Raw genomic sequence first — 20,464 nt, forward strand, 5'->3', positions numbered from 1 at the left:
CATTTTCAGATCTCTCCAGAGATGTTCAATGGGGTTGCAGACAGGGCTCTGGCTGGGCCACTCGAGGACATTCACAGAGTTGTCCCGAAGCCACTCCTTTGTTATCTTGGCTGTGTGCTTCGGGTCGTTGTCCTGTTGGAAGATGAACCGTCGCCCCAGTCTGAGGTCCAGAGTGCTCTGGAGCATGTTTTCATCCAGGATGTCTCTGTACATTGCTGCATTCATCTTTCCCTCAAGCCTGACTAGTCTCCCAGGTCCTCCTGATGAAAAACATCCCACAGCATGATGCTGCCACCACCATGCTTCACTGTAGGGGTGGTATTGGCCAGGTGATGAGCAGTGCCTGGTTTCCTCCAGACATGACGCTTGGCATTCAGGCCAAAGAGTTCAATCTTTGTTTCATCAGACCAGAGAATGTTGTTTCTCATGGTCTGAGAGTCCTTCAGGTGCCTTTTTGCAAACTCCAGGCGAGCTGTCATGTGCTTTTTACTGAGGAGTGGCTTCCGTCTGGCCACTCTACCAAACAGGCCTGATTTGTGGAGGGCTGCAGGGATGGTTGACCTTCTGGAAGGTTCTCCTCTCTTCATAGAACAACACTGGAGCTCTGTCAGAGTGACCATCGGGTTCCTGGTCACCTCCCTGACTAAGGCCCTTCTCCCCCGATCGCTCAGTCTGGCTGGGCGTCCAACTCTAGGAAGAGTCCCTGGTGGTTCCAAACTTCTTCCATTTCCAGATGATGGAGGCCACTGTGCTCATTGGGACTTTCAATGCTGCAGAAATTTGTCTGTAGCCTTTGCCAGATCTGTGCCTCAATACAATTCTGTCTCGGAGGTCTACAGATAATTCCTTGGACTTCATGGCTTGGTTTATGCTCTGATATGCAGTGTCAACTGTGTTACCTTATATAGACAGGTGTGTTCCTTTCTAAATCATGTCCAATCAACTGAATTTAGCACAAGTGGACTTCAATCAAGTTGTAGAAACATCTCAAGGATGATCAGTGGAAACAGGATGCACCTGAGCTACATTTTGAGTGTCATGGCAAAGGCTGTGAATACTTATGTACATGTTACGTTTTCGTTCTTTATTTTTAATAGATTTGCAAAAATTTGCAAAAAACTGTTTTCACTTTGTCATTATGGGTTGTTGTGTGTAGAATGTTGAGGAAAATAATTAATTTAGTCCATTTTGGAATAAGGCTGTAACATAACAAAATGTGGAAAAAGTGAAGCGCTGTGAATACTTTCCGGATGCATTGTATACTGTATTGTAATTAAACTCATAGTAGGAGTGAAACGTATTCCGTTAAAGAACAAATCTTAGTACAATTTATTTAAAATATGACTCGAGTTCTTGTAACGAAGTAAATATAACGTGCTACTACCCTCCACTGTTCACAGGATTGTTTTCAGCAACACTTTGAGGGCCTGTTGAGCTCCACAGGTGCAGAAAGTCTTGATAATCCATTTCCTGTCAAAGAGCAGTTATAGAATAGGACTTTGACATTTTGGATTGCTGTTGGGAATATTTTAAACAAAGATCTTATTTTCACCGTTGATAATGCAAAGAGGTGGGAGTGGTGTAGTGCGGTTTGCTATATTTGGTGCCTGTGTGATGTGTTGCATCGCTGCATGATGTGGTGCACATCACAAAGGAGGAGGGAGGAGGAAAGAGACGATTAGACCAATACGGTGTCGTTTTCTAATATCTTTGCACAATGCAAACCTTTGCATTGTGCTTTGTGTTTGGCTCTGCTTTTGTGTTGTTGTTTTTTAAGTGAGGGGTGCACTTTGCAGGTTTAAAGTAATGCTTTGCTGGTCTGTGTTAGTAGATTTACCTGAGGCTTTCTTTACCCCACCAGTGGGTCCGACCTATTGTTTTCATAAAGAACTGTCCAGACGGGACTTGGAGAGGCACTAAAGAGCTGTCTTTGCTCTGTTTTTTGTGTGTTTTTTTCCTCCAATTATTTCTGGACAGTATCTTCTATTTAGAATGGAACAGGAAAAATGAGGAGGAGGGAGAGGAGAAGAGGAAACTGGTGAGAAGCAGAAGAGGCAGGTTGATTGAAGTAGAGGAGGGTAAAGGAGGCACTATTCATAGAGAGGGAACATAGAGAAAGAGCAAGACTGATGGACTTGAAGAGGGACAGGGTGGAGAGGTAATTTTCTAAATGGAAACTGTAGCAGTGGGATTTATTGACGATATGACAGCTGTAATATGACTATTATACCAGTAGAGACACAGAGAGGAGAGGGGGGAGGTAGATGGAACAAGGGAAAAGGAGAGGAAAGGGACATATATGGTAGATAGAGGGCACATGTGAGAAGTGCTGAGAGCGAGTATCTTAGGGTAAATTAGTTTCTCAATTTTACTGCCTGCCCATTCTCCTCAACTGAAGTAGATGGCTGATAATACAGCTGTTTAAAAGGGTTGTTAAATGACATGCACACATAAGCACACATAGACATATTCGTCCATTTAGAGGACACAGAATCATCATCTTCTGTAAGATGAAACAATCTTTTCACTCTAAGGACAGCCTGTGTTCTCTCACACTTTGGACTGTAGGACCAAACAACAATCAATTTCAATCAAACCATCTCTAGAATAATATTTTTTTAATGCTCTTCTTTCTGTATTTGTCATCAGCGGAGTGCGGTTCTTCAGTTATGAACAATGAAGGGATCCTTCTCTCTCCAAACTATCCCATGAACTATGACAACAACCACGAGTGCATCTACAGCATCCAGGTAACTTGTCTGTACTTCCTAACTAGAGATTTTGGCACAATATTATTCCGAAAATTAGTGGAGGTTAATAACTCTCTGTGAGGAGATTATGCGTATGGTCGTTTGTGTGCATGAGTGTGTCTGTCTATCCATGGCTAATCTCACATACTACTGGACACATCAACTTTATATTTCCTGAGCTCATCTGTTACTGTATGCTTAACCCTCTGGAGTCAATGGACCCGTCGGCGCGTTCTTTCGATGTTTAGGCAACAGTTATATTTATATCTCCGGGGTAAAACGGCACAGAAATATGGTTTGGATGTTGAGTCTGTAGACGTTCTCCTTCCTTCTCACGAGATCGTACGTGATTCACACAGTGAGCCAAGCGCTTGGACGTGCCGTGACGTTTGTGTTGAGCTCCGCTCTGCAATGTAATTTGCAGAATCGTGTGTCCGTCAACATTTTGTGTGATACTAACCAATGAGCACTTAGAAAATCACTTAGGACCTACCCACCTTACCCATTGGAAAAATACTCCTCATGGTTGTGGTGATTCACAATTCTTTGGCCTTTGTTGTGGCTCAAAAACTGACGTTGGTCTCATGTCGAACACGTGTCTGCAGATTAATTTCATACCCAATATGTTATGATCCACTTAAATTAAGCACAATACGAGATGAATTAATCCTTGTTTTTTGTCAGGGAGGGACAATTCAGTGACTTTCAACTCTGCTTTGTTTAGGAGGGAATAGGGAGACACCTGGAGAAGACCTTCACTTTACTGAGAGCACTTTTCTATTTGGTCAATAAACCTCATTTGGATTTCATGTTTACTCTAGGTGCAAGCTGGGAAAGGCATCAACATCTCTGCTCGAACCTTTCATCTTGCCCAAGGAGATATACTAAAGGTAAATACACATGCACACACATTTGGCTATTCCTCTGTTAGTCAATGATAAAAACACTCAAGCCACTGAAAACTCTGAAAACTACACTTGACCATCATTGGTTGTTTGGAACGTCGTATTTGCGTCTCGAATACACTGTGCTGTTGTGATTACAGATTTATGATGGTAAAGACAGCACAGCCCACATTCTTGGAGCATTCACAGGATCGTCGATGTTGGGCCTGACGCTGATCTCCACTTCAAACCACCTGTGGCTGGAATTTTACAGTACTGGAGAAAGTACAGGGGAGGGATTCAAACTGGTCTACTCCAGTAAGTGCTCACTGCTAATCAGTATACACTTTATACAGGCACTTTAAAACCTGAACGGCAGATAGAGGTTAGTTTGCATTGCAGACAGGAGAGCTTTGCTTCAAGAACGCTGCAGCAGCATGTATTGTTTGCAGCTATGAAAACCTGCTGAATGCCTCACTATGTTTATAGTTATGACGGCTGGAATTCAATAAAACTCAGAGGTGTGATACAATGAATAATGCATGACGGCGTCTTTTCTCATACATGTATAACATATATAGAACAATTTGAGATGGGCAACTATTCAAACTAGATGTCGGGATGATGGCAGATGTGTTCAGATTGCAAAACGAGAAAAGAGCAGCTTTGTAAATTGCCATTTTAAAATGATTTAGACATCCACCTACTGCAGTCTTTCAGGAGATAACTCAGATCCTGACGCACCTCGTCTTCCAGGTAATACCGCAGATCAAATCCTGTTTAGGGTCTTATGAGCATAAGCTATTTATATATCTCTTCACATCCCGCTCTCCAAAATTGTGCAAATGAATAAACTGAATATTCTGAATATTACCATGGAAACTGAGCTTAGACAGACGGAAAAACAACAATAAATTGGATAAGGTGCATATGCGCCAGTATCGCTCCTCATATTGTTATGTTTCGTGTATTTTCTTCCAGGTTTTACGTTTTTTATTAAATCTGGATGAGAGCTTAACAGGATCTGTGAAATCATGAAGCTCATAAACAGAATACTTGAGTCTGCCCGATATTAAGGGAATAACTAATTTTTTCTCTTGTGGGTCTCAGATGTCCCTTATACAAGTATACACTGTAAGAATCTCTCTCTATTTGTTTCTCTCTCTAGGTTTTGAGTTGTCTCATTGTGAGGACCCAGGCGTGCCTCAGTTTGGCTTCAAGGTCAACGACCAAGGTCATTTCTCCGGAAGCAGCATCACATACAGATGTGAGCCCGGATACACTCTGCATGGGGCTTCCACCTTAAAGTGCATGACAGGCGAAAGGAGAGCCTGGGATAACCCTCTGCCTTCTTGTATCGGTATGTATCTCGCTATTCTTAGCCTTTCACACATGGAAAGGAAGTTCATTGAAAAGACACACAAAGGCACACACACTCACTCAATTACGGGATGGACCTTGAATAACACTCTGTTATAATCTTGAGTGGGAAAGGTGACGTAGGTTGATTGTTGCTTTTGCTTTCACGGATATTGCTGCATGCGTGGTCCACACCGCTGCTATCGACGGACAGTAATCCATGTTTCGGATGAATAGCTGCATAGTTACCCACAGCCAAGAGCAAGATGTATATATTTTTAAATAATTATCAACACAATTAAACTTCTCTTTTTAGTGTTTTTCCATTATAATTTAACTATGGCATAAAGCTAAATCATTTAATTTACCCAGAACTCACGTGGTTTAAACAGCAGGAAGCATTACTGTACCAACTCTTGCTCTACAGTACAGAACAGGTCACGTTTGGCTTTATCCAAAGTCTCCGCTCATAGGACCTTCATTCAATAATATGGAGAACGCTGGGAGTGGCCAATTTCCTGTAGAATCGCCTTCTTAATGTTCCCATGAGATCACACACTGCTCCCGTTTTACAGTCTCAATGAAAAGCCCATTTATTCAGGACAGAGGAGGCCGCACTCCCTCTGCCCATTTGACCTGTCGTCTTCCCTGCAGAGGGGGATTTGCTGCCTGTCCTTGAAGACTCGAACCTGCCCACACATGTAAAAACACACGTAGATCCGACCTCTTACATTTGTTTCTCTGCTTTTATGCCCTTATTTATGTAGTTATTTCTCCATTAATAGCTTACCGACAAACCTGTTTGTTAAAATTGTTTCTTTAATACATTTCAATCTAAATGGTTTTGCTACAGACCATATGACTGGACATTTTTTGTAAACGATAACACCTACTGGGAAGCAAATACTCTGTGGGTATCGACATATTTCTTGAGATTCCATTATAAAATCATTGCCTTTCTAATTCATTTTCATTAAATGCTTTAAACTGATGGGAAAATAGAAACCACAGCTCAACAAGTCAATAATGGTCTTTTACTGGCTCTGCATTATCAGGGCTTCAGAAGTCACACACCTACATGAACACACACTCACACGTTCATCATATGTTGGCATATCAACAACATGTATACTTTTATACTTTTCAAACACACTAAAATGTTTGGATTAAGTTGCAGGTGTCAGCTGTTTTAACTGGGCTTGTAAAATCCTTTTTTTCTCATTGCGCCCCTGCAACCCATGCAGAACAATCTAAAGCGTACTTCAATAAGATTTCTATCATTTTGGTATTATTTTTATCTCCATTTTCACCAGAATTTTTTATTAGGGTTTCTTGGTGGATATGATTTTTTTTGTTTTCTTTTGTGTTAAAATAAAGGTGGAATGACTGTAATGCCTAAAGTGCTTTGAATTGTTTAGAAGGCTACTTGAAGCTTATTTGGAGACCTTCCTTCCCAGTAGGTATTTGGTTGAATGATTATATTCTCTAATTAAACCCAAACAAATGCTCAGCCTGCACAGATGATGGCAGCAGCAACTGTGCCCCAGATGGGAGCATAAGCATACAGCATGCGCAATGTTTTAAGGACCGTTCTTTCTTCATCACTGCCTGTGAACTTTCTGATTTTGGATTCAGCCTAATAAGTCTCTCTCTTTCTCACTATCAATAATAAAAGACTCATAAAACCACTGGCTGATATTCTCTGGCTTTATATTTTAGCAGGGACACATTGTGACCTCGGCTAACCTCCAGTCTTAATATTATATTGCTTCTTCTTATTAATCGGAGTGTTTTCTTTCTTTTCTACCCCTGGTTCTCTCCTTTTTATCTCTATTTCTCGCATTCTCCTCTCTTTTTTCCCCCCATACCAACTCTTAATATTGCTCCTAGTATTCAAGATAATATATTCCAGTGATGGAGGGAGGGGTGCCTGAGGGAGGAGGAACATGGGGAGGCAGGGGAAGATTGTGAAAATATATAAAGGAGAGAGACAAAGAGAGAATGGGAATTGTTTTCTGTTATATAATGTGTGGTGGTTTCTTTAGGGATGAATGCAACATCAGCACTTTGTCTCTTCCTCTCTCTGTGTGAGAAAGACAGAAGGACACAGATAAGGAGAGTTAGCTTCTTTTTTAATCCATTTGTCTCTGTGGTGGCTACAGAGGTGCAGATATAGTGCATCGGAATGCCTTGATAAGCAATTGCCACAAACAGATTCACAGGATCATTGTCATACATCACTTACACACTTAAATACACACATACACAATCCTCAATGGTTTCGCTGAATGTATATTTGCAACGTCATAATTGTGCTCATCAGACAGATAGAGATGCAATACAGGGACATTTCAGTGTCGGTACATATTAAAAGTCTCTGACCTGTGTGTGTGTGTTTCCTGCAGCGGAGTGCGGCGGTCGTTTTAAAGGCGAGTCTTCAGGGAGGATTCTTTCCCCTGGGTATCCTTTTCCTTATGACAATAATCTACGCTGCACCTGGACCATCGAGGTGGACTCAGGAAACATTGTGAGGTAATGTGGACCGACCGAAACCTTCCCAGTAGAAAAGTTAAAATAAGAATGTCAACAGTTCTCGTGCACTTTTGTAAAAAAAAAAAAAAAAAATGGAATTGAAAAATAATAAGAATTGTTAATAAATAATTAGATGAAAATGATCTCACTCAACTTTAAATACGTTATATCAAATCACCAACAAACAAAAAAATGCAAATAAAAAAAAGAGTTCTCAAAATAGTCTGCAGTCTTACACAAGGAAGACTGTTGTGAAGTTGTAAAAGTTTGGAGCAGGCTTTCAGAAAAGTGTTTTTTCTAATTTCATAACAGATGGTTCATAATATTAACAATATATATACATGTATTTTTTCATGCAAATTACAGTCTTCAGTTATTGGCCTTCGACACGGAAGCCAGCCACGACATGCTGAAGGTTTGGGACGGACCACCTGAGAATGAAATGTCTTTGTCAGAGCTCAGTGGGTCTCTGCTCCCCGAGAGAATCCACTCCACACTGAACACTGTCACTGTGCAGTTTGAGACCGATTTTTACATCAGCAAGTCAGGATTCGCTATTCAGTTCTCAAGTAAGTACCGCAATGTGCAGAACTAATGTACTAAATGTTATTTAAATGAGAAAAGTTGTGAGAGTTTACCCACTGCTGTTGTGAACGATCCCTGTATCATTCAACTTTAATGTGTGTAAACTAGGTTTTCAGGGTGCCAAAAAGGGACCAATACTGTTCAAGTTTTTTTTTGTGACTTTCTGGGATTTCTCCTCCATTTGCTCTTCTTTCTCCCTGTACGATCTCTGTCCGTCTCTCTCTGTCCAGGCTCAGTGGCTACAGCCTGCAGGGACCCAGGCGTACCAATGAATGGGAGTCGTAGTGGAGATGGCCGTGAGCCGGGGGATTCAGTGTCCTTTCAGTGCGACCCAGGATACGAGCTCCAGGGGGACGACAAAATCACCTGTATACAAGTGGATAACAGATACTACTGGCAGCCCAGCCCGCCTGTCTGCATAGGTGAAAAGTCCAGCTTCCATATATTTATAGGGACACACAATAGATGTGCTTCATACACAACGGCAATTGTTTAGGGCTCAGTACCTTGCTCAAGGACACGTCTGCGAGCGACTTATCGGAGGGCTGTGTAAAGAAGATAATGTTTAGTGATCTGAACTTGCTATCTAATATGTACAGTGTGATGGCATTTAATTTAATTTTTCAAATAACAATTTCAATATAGAACATAAAACACTTTCAAAGACTCCTTGACATATTGCTTTTCTTTCATTTCTTTGTTTCCATTGTCCAAGTACTGTTCACATCAAAACATTTCGACGGATAAGTACAACACAACTGGAATTCATCTTTGTTGAAGAATGTCCATTTAGTTTGTAATTTCTTTTTTGTGTGTAGACTTAATTGTTTCACTCTCTGAGTCCATTGGGTTTGCATTGGTGAAAGCTTTAATTTTTACGGTTGTAATTTTTTCTATGAATCAGTAGAAATATGCATGGTATATATCTTATATTTATTGTTGTCAGGCCTTTTTCCTTTTGCTGCCCAACATGCTCCATTGTTGATGGAAGGACATCTATCTCTCTAACCATTGACCATATCTGCAAATCGGCCTAATCCATTTATTATTTACTTTATTAGTATTCCAAAACCTTGTATTCAGGACTGACAGACTTGTCCCCCTGGGCTAAACTATCTGGAACCAGCCTGTCTCTATTTTGTTATTAATCTATTCTATCACAGCAGCAAGTTCTGTTATTTTAAGACTTTATTAATGTGTACCTTTGTGTTCTCGTCATAGCTCCATGTGGAGGAAACCTGACTGGCTCCAGTGGATTCATACTGTCTCCTAACTATCCACATCCCTACCCTCACTCCAAGGACTGTGATTGGCTCATTGCTGTCAACTCTGACTACGTCCTATCACTGGCTTTCATTGGGTAACCTTCTTTACAGTAAACATTCGTTTTTTCCACGGTACAATGCACTTTTTCAGGAACACTCAATGTGGACAATTTTACCTTTTGGTGCACGAGAAGAAGTTATTCCCAAAGTTACTAGGATTCATCTTCTTGCAACAATGGATGCATTTCTTGTACATTTTTGATTATTTAAGACATTTTAAAATCAATATCAGTTAATAAAGGGTTTGTAACTACCAGGCTTTTTATTTTTTTTGATGTACAGAATGCTTACAATCTAAAACTGTTAATCGCAGCTTCTCTTTTTTTCTGTTATGTGCACTTGCGAAACAAGAATAATAACCAAGCATGACACTGTTTTTCTAAAAGTGGAAATTAGTATTTCTTCCATTCAGTGTTTAATAAATCTTTTCTCAGGAACTTTCTGCACATGCGTTCTTGTATTTAAAAAACAAAAACAACTCTGTAAATAATAAGGTTTCCAACGAAAACTCAATCCTAAAATCTCTGTGTTGACTCTTTCTGACCCTGTTCTCCCCATCTGCTTCCCCCGATCTCTTGTCCCTATCTTTGTCTATTTCTTAATCTTTCTCAAGTTTCAACATTGAGCCAAACTATGACTTCCTGTATATCTATGATGGTCCGGATAGCAACAGTCCTCTGATTGGTAGCTTCCAGGACAGCAAACTCCCAGAGCGGATCGAGAGCAGTTCAAATGCCATGCATTTAGCATTCCGCAGTGATGGGTCTGTTTCTTACACTGGCTTTCACCTGGAGTACAAAGGTAATATATTCTCCCAATAGTCCCACCATCCTTATATACTGTGTTTAGGGCTGGGATAGGCACAACAGCAAAACAGAACAAACCCCAGATCTTGTATTCTCTGGGAGATTCAGGTTTATTTGAGAATCCTTTACTGCAAGGGGGGGTTGGGGGTGTTTTAACAGCACAGACACATTTCTTATCAGTATCATGCGTAAACAGTTTATGTCTTGGACTAAATGTAACCTGTAATTAGATTCAACACTTGTAGGTATTTATATGATGACGTGATATCATTTTTTAACATTAGAAGAAAGTAACAATAATAACATTGCTGAAATAAATAAATCATGGAATAAAAAACAAAAAAATAAATAAATCATGGAATAAAAAAGCAAGATTACTTACATTACGTTGACAGAAAACTAAGTAAACTAAATGATAAAGAATTAATAAATAAATACATTAGTATATAAATAAGTAGGTAACAGGTTATCGTTTTCCAATACAAAGCTATGAGATGCTTAGCGTGGAAGAAACACATTTTAATTCAAGTTTAATCTTTTTCTTTGCGTGAGGAGATTAGTTAAATATACTCCTAGCATAAACAACTTGTGTAGAGGTAATTGTGTACCTTTTGCATGTGTGGCTCAGACAAAAACTCTTCCCAGTGAAACAGCATCCCTTTTGTTTTGTCCACACTTAATACATTGTTCCTTAATGCAGCTAAGTCCCTCACAATGGTGACAGTGTGCGATTTTAAGATGGAAAAGAGTTTCTGGCCATAAAGTCCCTGTTGAATTAGTGTTTGTTGAACCGGTCTCTCAGTGGCGAGTTTGATTCACTTGCACAAAGGAATCAACATTGGCTTAATGTGGAAAGAAGTCTTTGAGTTGATGCAGGGTGTCCGCTAATCTTTAAGGAGGGAGGCCAAAACCATAATTTACTAGGTTCATGTTGATTACAAAAGTCGGGGGATGAAGTTATCGTACTTGCTCCATCTCTGGCAAAGGCAGCTAAGTCAAACAGACTGTTTTAAAGGCCAACGTAGTGCCTGCCTCATTTGATTATCGCTAGGGAAGTAGTTATTATTAATTTAACTCCTTATTTATGTGTGCCTGTCTTTTTTTCTCTGCCTCATCCTCTCTCCCACTTACTCACCCGTTCTCTTTCTCTCCGTCCAGCCAAGCTGAGGGAATCATGTTTCGACCCCGGTGTTGTTTTGAATGGGACCAGGCTGGGATCCGATTATAAGCTCGGCTCCACTGTCACCTTCTATTGTGAGGCTGGATACGTTTTACAGGTACAAATACAAAGGGGATGGATGGACGGATGGATGGTTGTTTGATTGGTTGATTGTTTGTTTGAGTGTTTTTGATTGATGACTTGTCAGTTCGCCGTTTAGATGTGTGATTGATTGTTTGGTTGGTGGGTTGGTTTGTTAATTCATTTGTTAAATATTTTGTTGGTCAGATGTTGGTTGGTTGTTTGATTGGTTTCTGGTCGGGCTGTCTACGGGCAACAATCTGGCGATACGATACGTATCAAGATATTGGGGTTCAGATTCAATATGTTGCAATTACTGCAATACTGTAAGCAAGGCGATACATTGCCATTTTTGTTATTCGAATTTTAGGAAAACTGTCTTTTTGCAAAGAACACACTACCATATGCATGACATATGTATTTTTAAAAATGTATACATATCACAAAACATAATATCACGATACTGAAGTGAATTGATATTTTTATACATATATACTTTGTGGATTATTGGTCGATTGGTTTGTGGGATAAGTGGTTGGTGGTTAATATTCAGGGTTTTTTCCAACACTAAAAAGTAGTTTTCTCTCCAGGGCTATTCTACCCTAACCTGCAGTATGGGAGATGACGGCAGACCTGGATGGAACAGGGCATTGCCTAGTTGTCAAGGTAACACATACTAAAACACAGACCGGCATAAAGCATCCCCACAGACACAGCTTTAAGGGAAAGGTCACCCCAAAATCAAAAATACATATTGTTCTTCTGACCTAGAGAGCTATTTATCATTCTAGATAGTTTTGGAGATATTTTCAATGGAGTTGTCTGCCTTCTCTCAAATATAATGTGACTATATAGCTATGTTTCTTATGGACTATATGTGTATACTCTGTCTCTAGCTCCCTGTGGAAGCCGTTCTACAGGAACAGAAGGGACCGTTTTATCTCCAAACTTCCCCAGAAACTATACGTCTGCACAGACCTGCGTCTACTCTATATCTGTTCCGAGAGAGTTTGGTAAGTTCATCCACACACACGTAAAATAGTGTACACATACCATCGCATTCAACAGGATCTTGTATACCTGAATATAATCAAATAATATTTGACAGAATTACATTCAGTGCCTGTATGAATCTATTGGGTTTGCTTGAGTGAAAACTACAACAGAAAAGCAAGGAATATTATTGTAATTTATTCTCTATTCCTAAAAAAAATCAAATGCATGTGTATACGGCTCTGATGTGTAGTTGAAGAGACAACAGTCGAGAACGAAACCTGTGATCACAATTTTCGTTGACATGTATTCTCTTATTGTTCTTTCACTCAGTGAAACAAAGTCGCATTAATACTTTTTGATTTTTAATGGAGAAGCTTCCCAAAGGACCTCTTTGTGGTTTTAAAACCACTGAAAAACTAGTCGAGATATTAAACATGATCAATGGATGCTTGCTGGCCATTTATTTGATTGCCGGTCAGGGCTTCATCATCGAAGTGACATTTAAAGATGAGGCCCTTTTTAATCTTGCTGCGTTTGATCAGAGGTCCTTAAGCCATACATAAATGGGGTATTATGAAGATATGAATATTGTAGAGGATCCTTCACATTATGTAAGGCTGTATCGAGAATATGAGGGCATAAGAGGAAATGAAGATATTACGTCGTCATTACTCTCGTCATTACCACGGTTGGAAGGAATGCTGTAAAAAATAAAAAAAATAGTAAAAATAAATAAATAATCACCGATAACATATTATTAGTTATGTTAATTAAAGTCTTATAGCAGTTGGCAGGAATGTTCTTCGGTATCCGTCCTTGTGACAGCGAAGTGTTATAAAAACATTTGAACAAATTGAATGTCAACAGAGCTACTGTCAAGTTAACTGTTAAAGTTCATTCTTGACCTTGGAAATAGCAGTTTGACGATACCATCCCAACTCAAGAACCACTTACAATTTTTTTTTGGAGCTTTTAACTATATCACATGTCATCATGATTAATTTATAATTTGCTCAGGTATCATGGAGCTGGATTGGTTGATGGCAAGCTCAGTAGCTGTGATGATTACATAGCACTTGTACATTGGAGTACATGGAAATAGTTTGACACTGTCTTCTTCAGCAGATACCGATGAAAGCTCCAGATTAAGCTAGAAAGCTGGCATGAAATTGGTATTGTGTTGTCAAAGTATCAACATCATTTAATTTTCATGAAGTGCAAATTTACATTTTGTGTCTCGTACCTTTATTCACATATTGGCATCTAAATTATTGGTTGACTGATTATTAGAACGACAGACTCATTGGGTCTGACTTGAGCTTTTACAAACAATCAGTAATTGGTGGATATGATGTCCAATTATGCCCTGTGGTGTTATGAATAAATAGCAGCTTTTTTACCCGAGGCTGTTGATGGTGGCTGTCTCATTATATTTGCGATTGAGATTTTGGACTGTCAGCTAACATTTGGTTGGCCTACATATTGTTTAAGACACTCAGACGGCCTCCTTAAACCTCCCACGCAGAGCGAGAGACAGCGGTTGTTCTCTTACGTCGCGCTTTTTTTCAGCAGCTGTCATTCTCCAAAAAAAACAAGACGTCTATAATTTGTGAACTCAACAGGAGTTGAAGGTGACAGGCTCAAGGTTGCTGTTTTGCCAGCTTGAAGATCAGAGAAATTGGAAACAAACCACTGGGCTGAACGGTTCATGATGTTTCACCTTTTGTACAAATGGCTCCCTCAGGCTTAAGGCTAAGTGGGGAAACCCCTTAGCATTACATCCTGTTGAATGAGGACGTGGCTGAGGGCGCCCACTCAGGCAGCTCATCAGGAGGCACGGCAGCTCCACAGGGATCGATGCCCAGGTTTTCTCCATCTGATGTCAAGAGCTGATGCTGAAGCCTTTCAAATGATCAGTGAAACTTTTCAATCATCTGATAACAAGTCCAGTGGATTGACTTAAACTTTCCTGGAAAACGTTACACCCTGGATGAGTGAACAGATCTACCAGGTGTGCGTGACTGCAGTGCAGCAGAGGCATTTTACTCCCAACAAGCCCTGTGGTGAACACAGTGTGTGACGGCACTGCTGTGATCACTGATCTGCGTGTGTGTGTGTGTGTGTGTGTGTGTGTGTGTGTGTGTGAGGGCGGGGCTTTGATGGTGTGCATGTTTGTCTGTTAGTATGTATATGTTGTTCTCTCAGTGCGAGTAAAATCCACTGTGATATTTTCACAGCGTGGAAGCGATTCCCTGTGTGTGTTAATGCTTTGTGAGTCTTTGTGTGAATGTTGATTCACGCGCGTCCCCCTGCCCAAAATCTGTGCCGTCCTGAAACCGTTTTTAGCTGCGTACTCCTCTACCTGCCTTGCAGCCTGTCAATGTTACAGCGGGGCAAGATGGAAACCTTAATCCCTCTAGTTTCCTTAAAATATATGTTGAGTCTTCAACAGCATTCCCGTACACACATCTTCATGTGTGGCCATGGCACAAGAGGTTAGATTCATCTTCCTCTTTCTTGACAATTTTGTCTTATTGTCAGATTCCTATTCACTGTTGCAGGGACACTTGTCAATATGGCAATTGAAAATCCACTGTTTTGCTTCATTATTTTTTATTTTAGTTTATGTAAACAGAGAGGGTATCTGTTACGGCCTCTCTAGGGTGCCTAGGGGTACACAGGGCATAACATACATGTATAAGAGAGACAGCCTTGTCAAAACAATAAGTCAGGTAAAATACTTAAGCAGCAATAAGGAAGATTTGACAGCTTATGGATGTAAAACTAAAACGGAAGCAAAAAGGCGCCAGGGTCTCTAAGGCCAATACAATAAACCAAAACCCCCACGCTAACTAGAACATACAAGTCACACTGGCCTACCGTAGCAAAAGGAAAAACATCACTGAGCTCCCTGTCTAGCCACAAAACAGGAGAAAAAAGGCACAACAAAAACGGCAGAGAACCCCTACACAGCTTCCCCCAAAATGACACAAATGGTAGCCTGCACTCAGGCACCATACCACAGCGTGTCCAGAGAAAACAGAGAGAGCGAAGCACTGGAGCTGGGAGTATACATATCCAGCCCACAGATTGAGTGATGTCTCTCAGGTGGTGGTGGTGCTCCAGGCGTGCCAGACCTGAATCAGATAGACAGCCCTCTTCTAGAAAGAGGGTGAAGTTAAGTCAGGGGGCGTAACAGAGTCAGAGCAATGTTTAGCAAAATGTGGATCATGCTATGAAAGAACTCCACAGAGAGAAACAGCCTTGTTCAAAGTGACCAGTGACCTTCTTATAGCCAGATATCCTTGGCAATGTGTGTGTGTGTGTTTGTGTACACTGGCTTCATTGGGGCTAAAATAAATCCTGTAATTTATCCTAAAGGACAGTTTTCCCATGTGCTGCAGACAAGCACTTTTTTATTTCGACAAGTACACATATTCAAGGAATACTTCACCCTCAAAATATTAATTTATACAACAATTGCGTACCCCTTACTACCTTGAATTCTCAAAGAATACTATGTTTCTGCAGGAAGGGCGTCAGTCGCGGGACCTCTGATACACAGCCTATCAGTGGTAACCCCTGTATGAGCGCACAACGCAGAGACTCACGTGCACTAGAACTGTCGGCCCGTCTATGTACACAAAGCACAGAGAAGCTATTACAACGCACACAGAGTGAGAGCAACTTTATTCTTTTCAGAGCAAATAGTTTACTTCAAAAATGTTCTCCGCTTTTTTATTCTTCATTCCGTAAAACCAGATGAGTAGTTGATGTGCAAACGGTCCTTTTTGGGGGGGATTATTATATTATATTATTTTGCAGACACAGTGGACAACAAAGACAGATCGAGTTGTCCTAGATATGAGGCCTCAGGCTTCCAGTGGAGCCTCTGCTGCTACCTGCCACTAGCTGCACAGTCAAATGACCACTGTGGAAGTCTTTTTCCCTTCCATCATACTGAAACAGAGGAAAACATTAGGGACATGGGTTTGGCAGGTTACCACATATACCTTTCTTTCACTCTACCTGCTCGAATCACTGTCGAGAAAACTCTATATACTGCTATACCGACGTATAGCTTTTGGCAACTCCCAACATGTCACACTCGCTGACAACACTGATACACCCCAGCCTGAACTCGAAGTTTATGTGGGAGAGGTGCTACTGGCACATGCTGATGATAAGGTGATGTTTTGACTATTAAGTGTTCTGATATGTAATTGTTTGCCAATAGTTGGCTTCAAATATAGGTTTACACTGCAGCTTAATACAATTTAAATGAGGTTTTACAGGTTAATGTTATCATTGGAAGGTCAGACACAGACAGTGGCAAGGAATAATAATTTCCCACCATTTAAGTTGGGTTAACTCTTCTCATTTTGTCTCCAGTCCTCTTTGGACAGTTTGTGTTGTTCCAGACGTCTCTAAATGATGTGGTGGAAATCTACGATGGACCAACTCAACAAAACACACTACTGTCTTCTCTCTCAGGGTCCCACTCTGGTAAGGATCAGCGACTGGATAGATGGATGGACAGATGGACAGCCTGAGCCCTGACCATTTACCTTTATTCTGATATTGTCTCTCTTTGACTCCCCAGGTGAGTCTCTACCTCTGAGTACGGCAAACCAGATCACAATCAAGTTTACTACGGTCGGACCAGAAACTGCGAAAGGATTTCACTTCGTCTACCAAGGTCAGCCGATCACAAGTGGCCAAAGTAGTTATTTAAAGTATTATTATTGTTAGAAGTAGCTATTTTCACTAGTAAATTACTTACCGTCTCGTATTCTTTATGTCAGGAATTGTACACGGATCTCCCCACAATAGCTTATTAATAGGAGATTTTGTGTTTTTTTCATACCATGAAACTGTTTATGTATTATATTATTTTTATTTATCTAGAAAAGTCACATTGAGATAAACACTTTTCAGGGATGTCATGGCCCAAATAGGCAACAATAACGGTACATGTTTTTGTTTTTTTTTAACAATTGTGGCTTTCTGCAGCTGTTCCGAGGACGAGCTCCACCCAGTGCAGTTCAGTCCCTGAGCCGCGCTTTGGGAAGCGGCTCGGTAATGACTTTGCAGTTGGCTCGATGGTGCAGTTCGAGTGCAACCCTGGTTATGTCCTGCATGGCTCCATTGCCATACGGTGCGAGAGTGTACCTGAAAACTTAGCACAATGGAATGACACCTTGCCAACATGCATAGGTAAATATGAATCCCAATAAATAGTCAGAGAAGACAGAAACATCATAAGATGCATCACCAGCCATACAATGGACTCTCCGCTTAAAACAATTACAGACAATTAAAATGCAGATAACATTTCAATGTGTCTAGATCATAAACCTAACTATGGCAAAGCTGTCACTCGGGCCTGTTGGTCCCCTCCTCTGCAGAGGACGAGATGGTGCAGCGGACATTTTCTGTTACTTGCAGAAAAAGTGTTGTTTTAACCTCTGCCTCTCCTTTCTGTTCTCCCCCAGTTCCCTGCGGGGGTGTTTTGAACTTTCGACGTGGGACCATCCTATCACCTGGGTATCCAGAGCCCTACGACAACAATCAGAACTGCGTGTGGAAGGTTTCTGTTCCAGAGGGGGCTGGAATACAGGTAACACCTGTCACACGCTACTTTCTGGATGACCTAAGTATCATTGGTTTAAAAGCTGAGCAGGCAGGACGTTAAGGAAGATAAGATATTATTAGAGGGATGAATGGATGGATAGTTTGTGAGAGAGGGACCGTCCAGAGCTACCTAGATAGGATCTAATCGTGAGAGATAATGCCAGAATGCCTGTAAGCTAAACTGCTCTCACGGACAAATACAAAGGCAAAGATGCCTCTGACAGAAAATGGAGTGGACACCTCACAGCATTACAAGTAAAGCCGCGTCTCACATCTCCGTTTATGTTGCTTGACAGATTGACAAACATCATGTGTTTTACTTCCTTTTTGAAATTGTTCATAGAAGGAAAAATACCATTGTATCAGATGAAGTTTAATGACTTATTGAGATGCTTTTGTTTCTTACAAATTGTGTATTTTTCTGCCTCTATATCTGTCTCTTCAGATACAAGTTGTGAGTTTTGCCACTGAGCATAACTGGGACTCTTTGGATTTTTACGATGGTGCTGACAACCACGCGCCAAGACTGGGCAGCTACTCTGGTAAACGATTATTTCCGTTTTTTTCAAGTGTTCCTCAAAAAGTTACACACTCTTGCCAAAAACTAATATGGAAAAATGACTTGTAGGAAACTATTGTATTATTATAACTTTTAGGTCAAATAGTTATTTCCAAATTGAAATAAGGTAAATCATACATTTGAATTGATTAGATTTAGAATTGGTTGCAATCGTACATTTTTATTCACCGAAAATACACTTTTTTACTTGAAATTGTTTGCTTGAAATTGTTTGCTTCAACAATCCCTTTAAAAATATTATTAAAAACAAAATGTAAGGGGAGAACAAGAACTCCGTTGTCTGTATTCTGATCACAATAAATATAGCTTGATAGGTAAATATATCTCAGCCGCAGCAGAAGAACACATCCAGTGACACCTGCTTGTCTATCTGCACTTCCTTGCAAGACGTATGATCATTTTTTGTCGCTTAGCTAATTGATCCTCTTCCACTATAATTCTCTTCCGGAAAAAGATATTGCCTGAGCAACTATGACATGAAGTGTCGAACACCAAAAACAATAACATTATTCACAATGCTCCCATAATGTGCTGCACAGTGTCATTAGCCACACCTTTGGGTTAACTGATTAACATCCGTAATTGCAAGTTTAATTTAGTTCATGTTTTATTTAGAAATGTGTCTCGTATATATTTCACTCATACATGCAGTGGAACAGTACAGTTCTCTTCTCATCTTTTCCTCTACAAAGAAATAACAATAAAGTGTGTCCGGTAGTCCCTGTGCTCCTGCAACTCATATTCAACCAAAACATGTATTCAGCTTCTCTGGACTCAATCACCCATGTAATTCAAGCAGCCGTCCAAGGCAGGAGTGAGCATCTTCTGGGGATACTAATGCTGTATTTAGGGAGGCCCAGTGATATTATCTGCTACTTGTGTTAAATAATCTATGGGAAGGCTTGACATCTGTATGGCAAACTGGATAAGAGAATATTTAATTGGCAACGTAATGAAAGGACTGTATTTTTTCATATATAAAGTAATAATTAATAAATACATGCAAGGCGATACAACTGCTGAAAATAACGTGTCCCCGAAAATAACTGTAATGGTTAAATCCACGCAGCTCATTATTCATCATCATTCATTATTGAGTCAAAATATTTTTCTTTTTTATTTATTTTCTCTGGAAAATAAATACGACCAGCAGGGGGGCCACAGACTGTTTTAAAGATCTGCTCATTAATTCCCCTCACAACAGGCAACCAATAACATTCATTGACCTAATTCCATGTTCATTCAGAGGAATGTCTCTTTAACTTTGATAAGTCTGCTGACACACCTGCTTCTGAGCGAAGCACTACATGGATGTCAAAAGAAGCTCACTGGCCTTTCAGAAAATGTTAAAACTCCACAGGTGTATATTTTTAGAAGACACTTTTACCACTGCTGCGTCTTCAAGCAAGACAATGACCTTTTCACTGATAAGGAGGTTGTATTTTAATATTCCTTTACATTAAAGTGCATCATCTAGGACCGTCACAGAATCACACTGTTGCACGGTGCCAGCTTTGCTTCAGTGGTGCAGTACCCGTCTTTTACTTTGTACTTTCCCTTGCCACACTAAGTAGGTCAAGCCAACATTTGAAAAGTGGTTTCAAATAAAACAGATGTCTCATATGAAAGTAATTCCCTTCTCCCTCCTTGGAGAACACTTCACAAACAAACCAACAAAAGTGAAAATGTAGGTTTGGGAGGTCTTTGTTGTTTCCTTTGCTCAGATAACTAAGATCCTTTGCTTTCAGGCCTCCTTTGGAAAATGGAAAAAAA

General features: G+C 40.3%; 1 protein-coding gene across 1 annotated transcript in view; it reads left to right on the plus strand.

Moving 5' to 3' along the window:
• The window catches only part of csmd3b (CUB and Sushi multiple domains 3b), a 303,941-nt gene that overhangs the window by 236,123 nt on the left and 47,354 nt on the right, over positions 1-20,464 (plus strand). The window contains 17 exon segments of the mRNA XM_034544984.1: positions 2,650-2,750; positions 3,572-3,640; positions 3,796-3,952; positions 4,803-4,994; positions 7,399-7,525; positions 7,892-8,094; positions 8,341-8,532; positions 9,332-9,470; positions 10,049-10,236; positions 11,400-11,518; positions 12,072-12,147; positions 12,378-12,494; positions 16,870-16,983; positions 17,081-17,176; positions 17,491-17,694; positions 17,973-18,097; positions 18,557-18,653. Of these exon segments, the coding sequence (XP_034400875.1) occupies positions 2,650-2,750; positions 3,572-3,640; positions 3,796-3,952; positions 4,803-4,994; positions 7,399-7,525; positions 7,892-8,094; positions 8,341-8,532; positions 9,332-9,470; positions 10,049-10,236; positions 11,400-11,518; positions 12,072-12,147; positions 12,378-12,494; positions 16,870-16,983; positions 17,081-17,176; positions 17,491-17,694; positions 17,973-18,097; positions 18,557-18,653 (2,316 nt within the window).

This window comes from Cyclopterus lumpus, chromosome 11 (assembly GCF_009769545.1).
Source record: "Cyclopterus lumpus isolate fCycLum1 chromosome 11, fCycLum1.pri, whole genome shotgun sequence".
NCBI classification, from domain to species: Eukaryota; Metazoa; Chordata; class Actinopteri; order Perciformes; family Cyclopteridae; genus Cyclopterus; species Cyclopterus lumpus.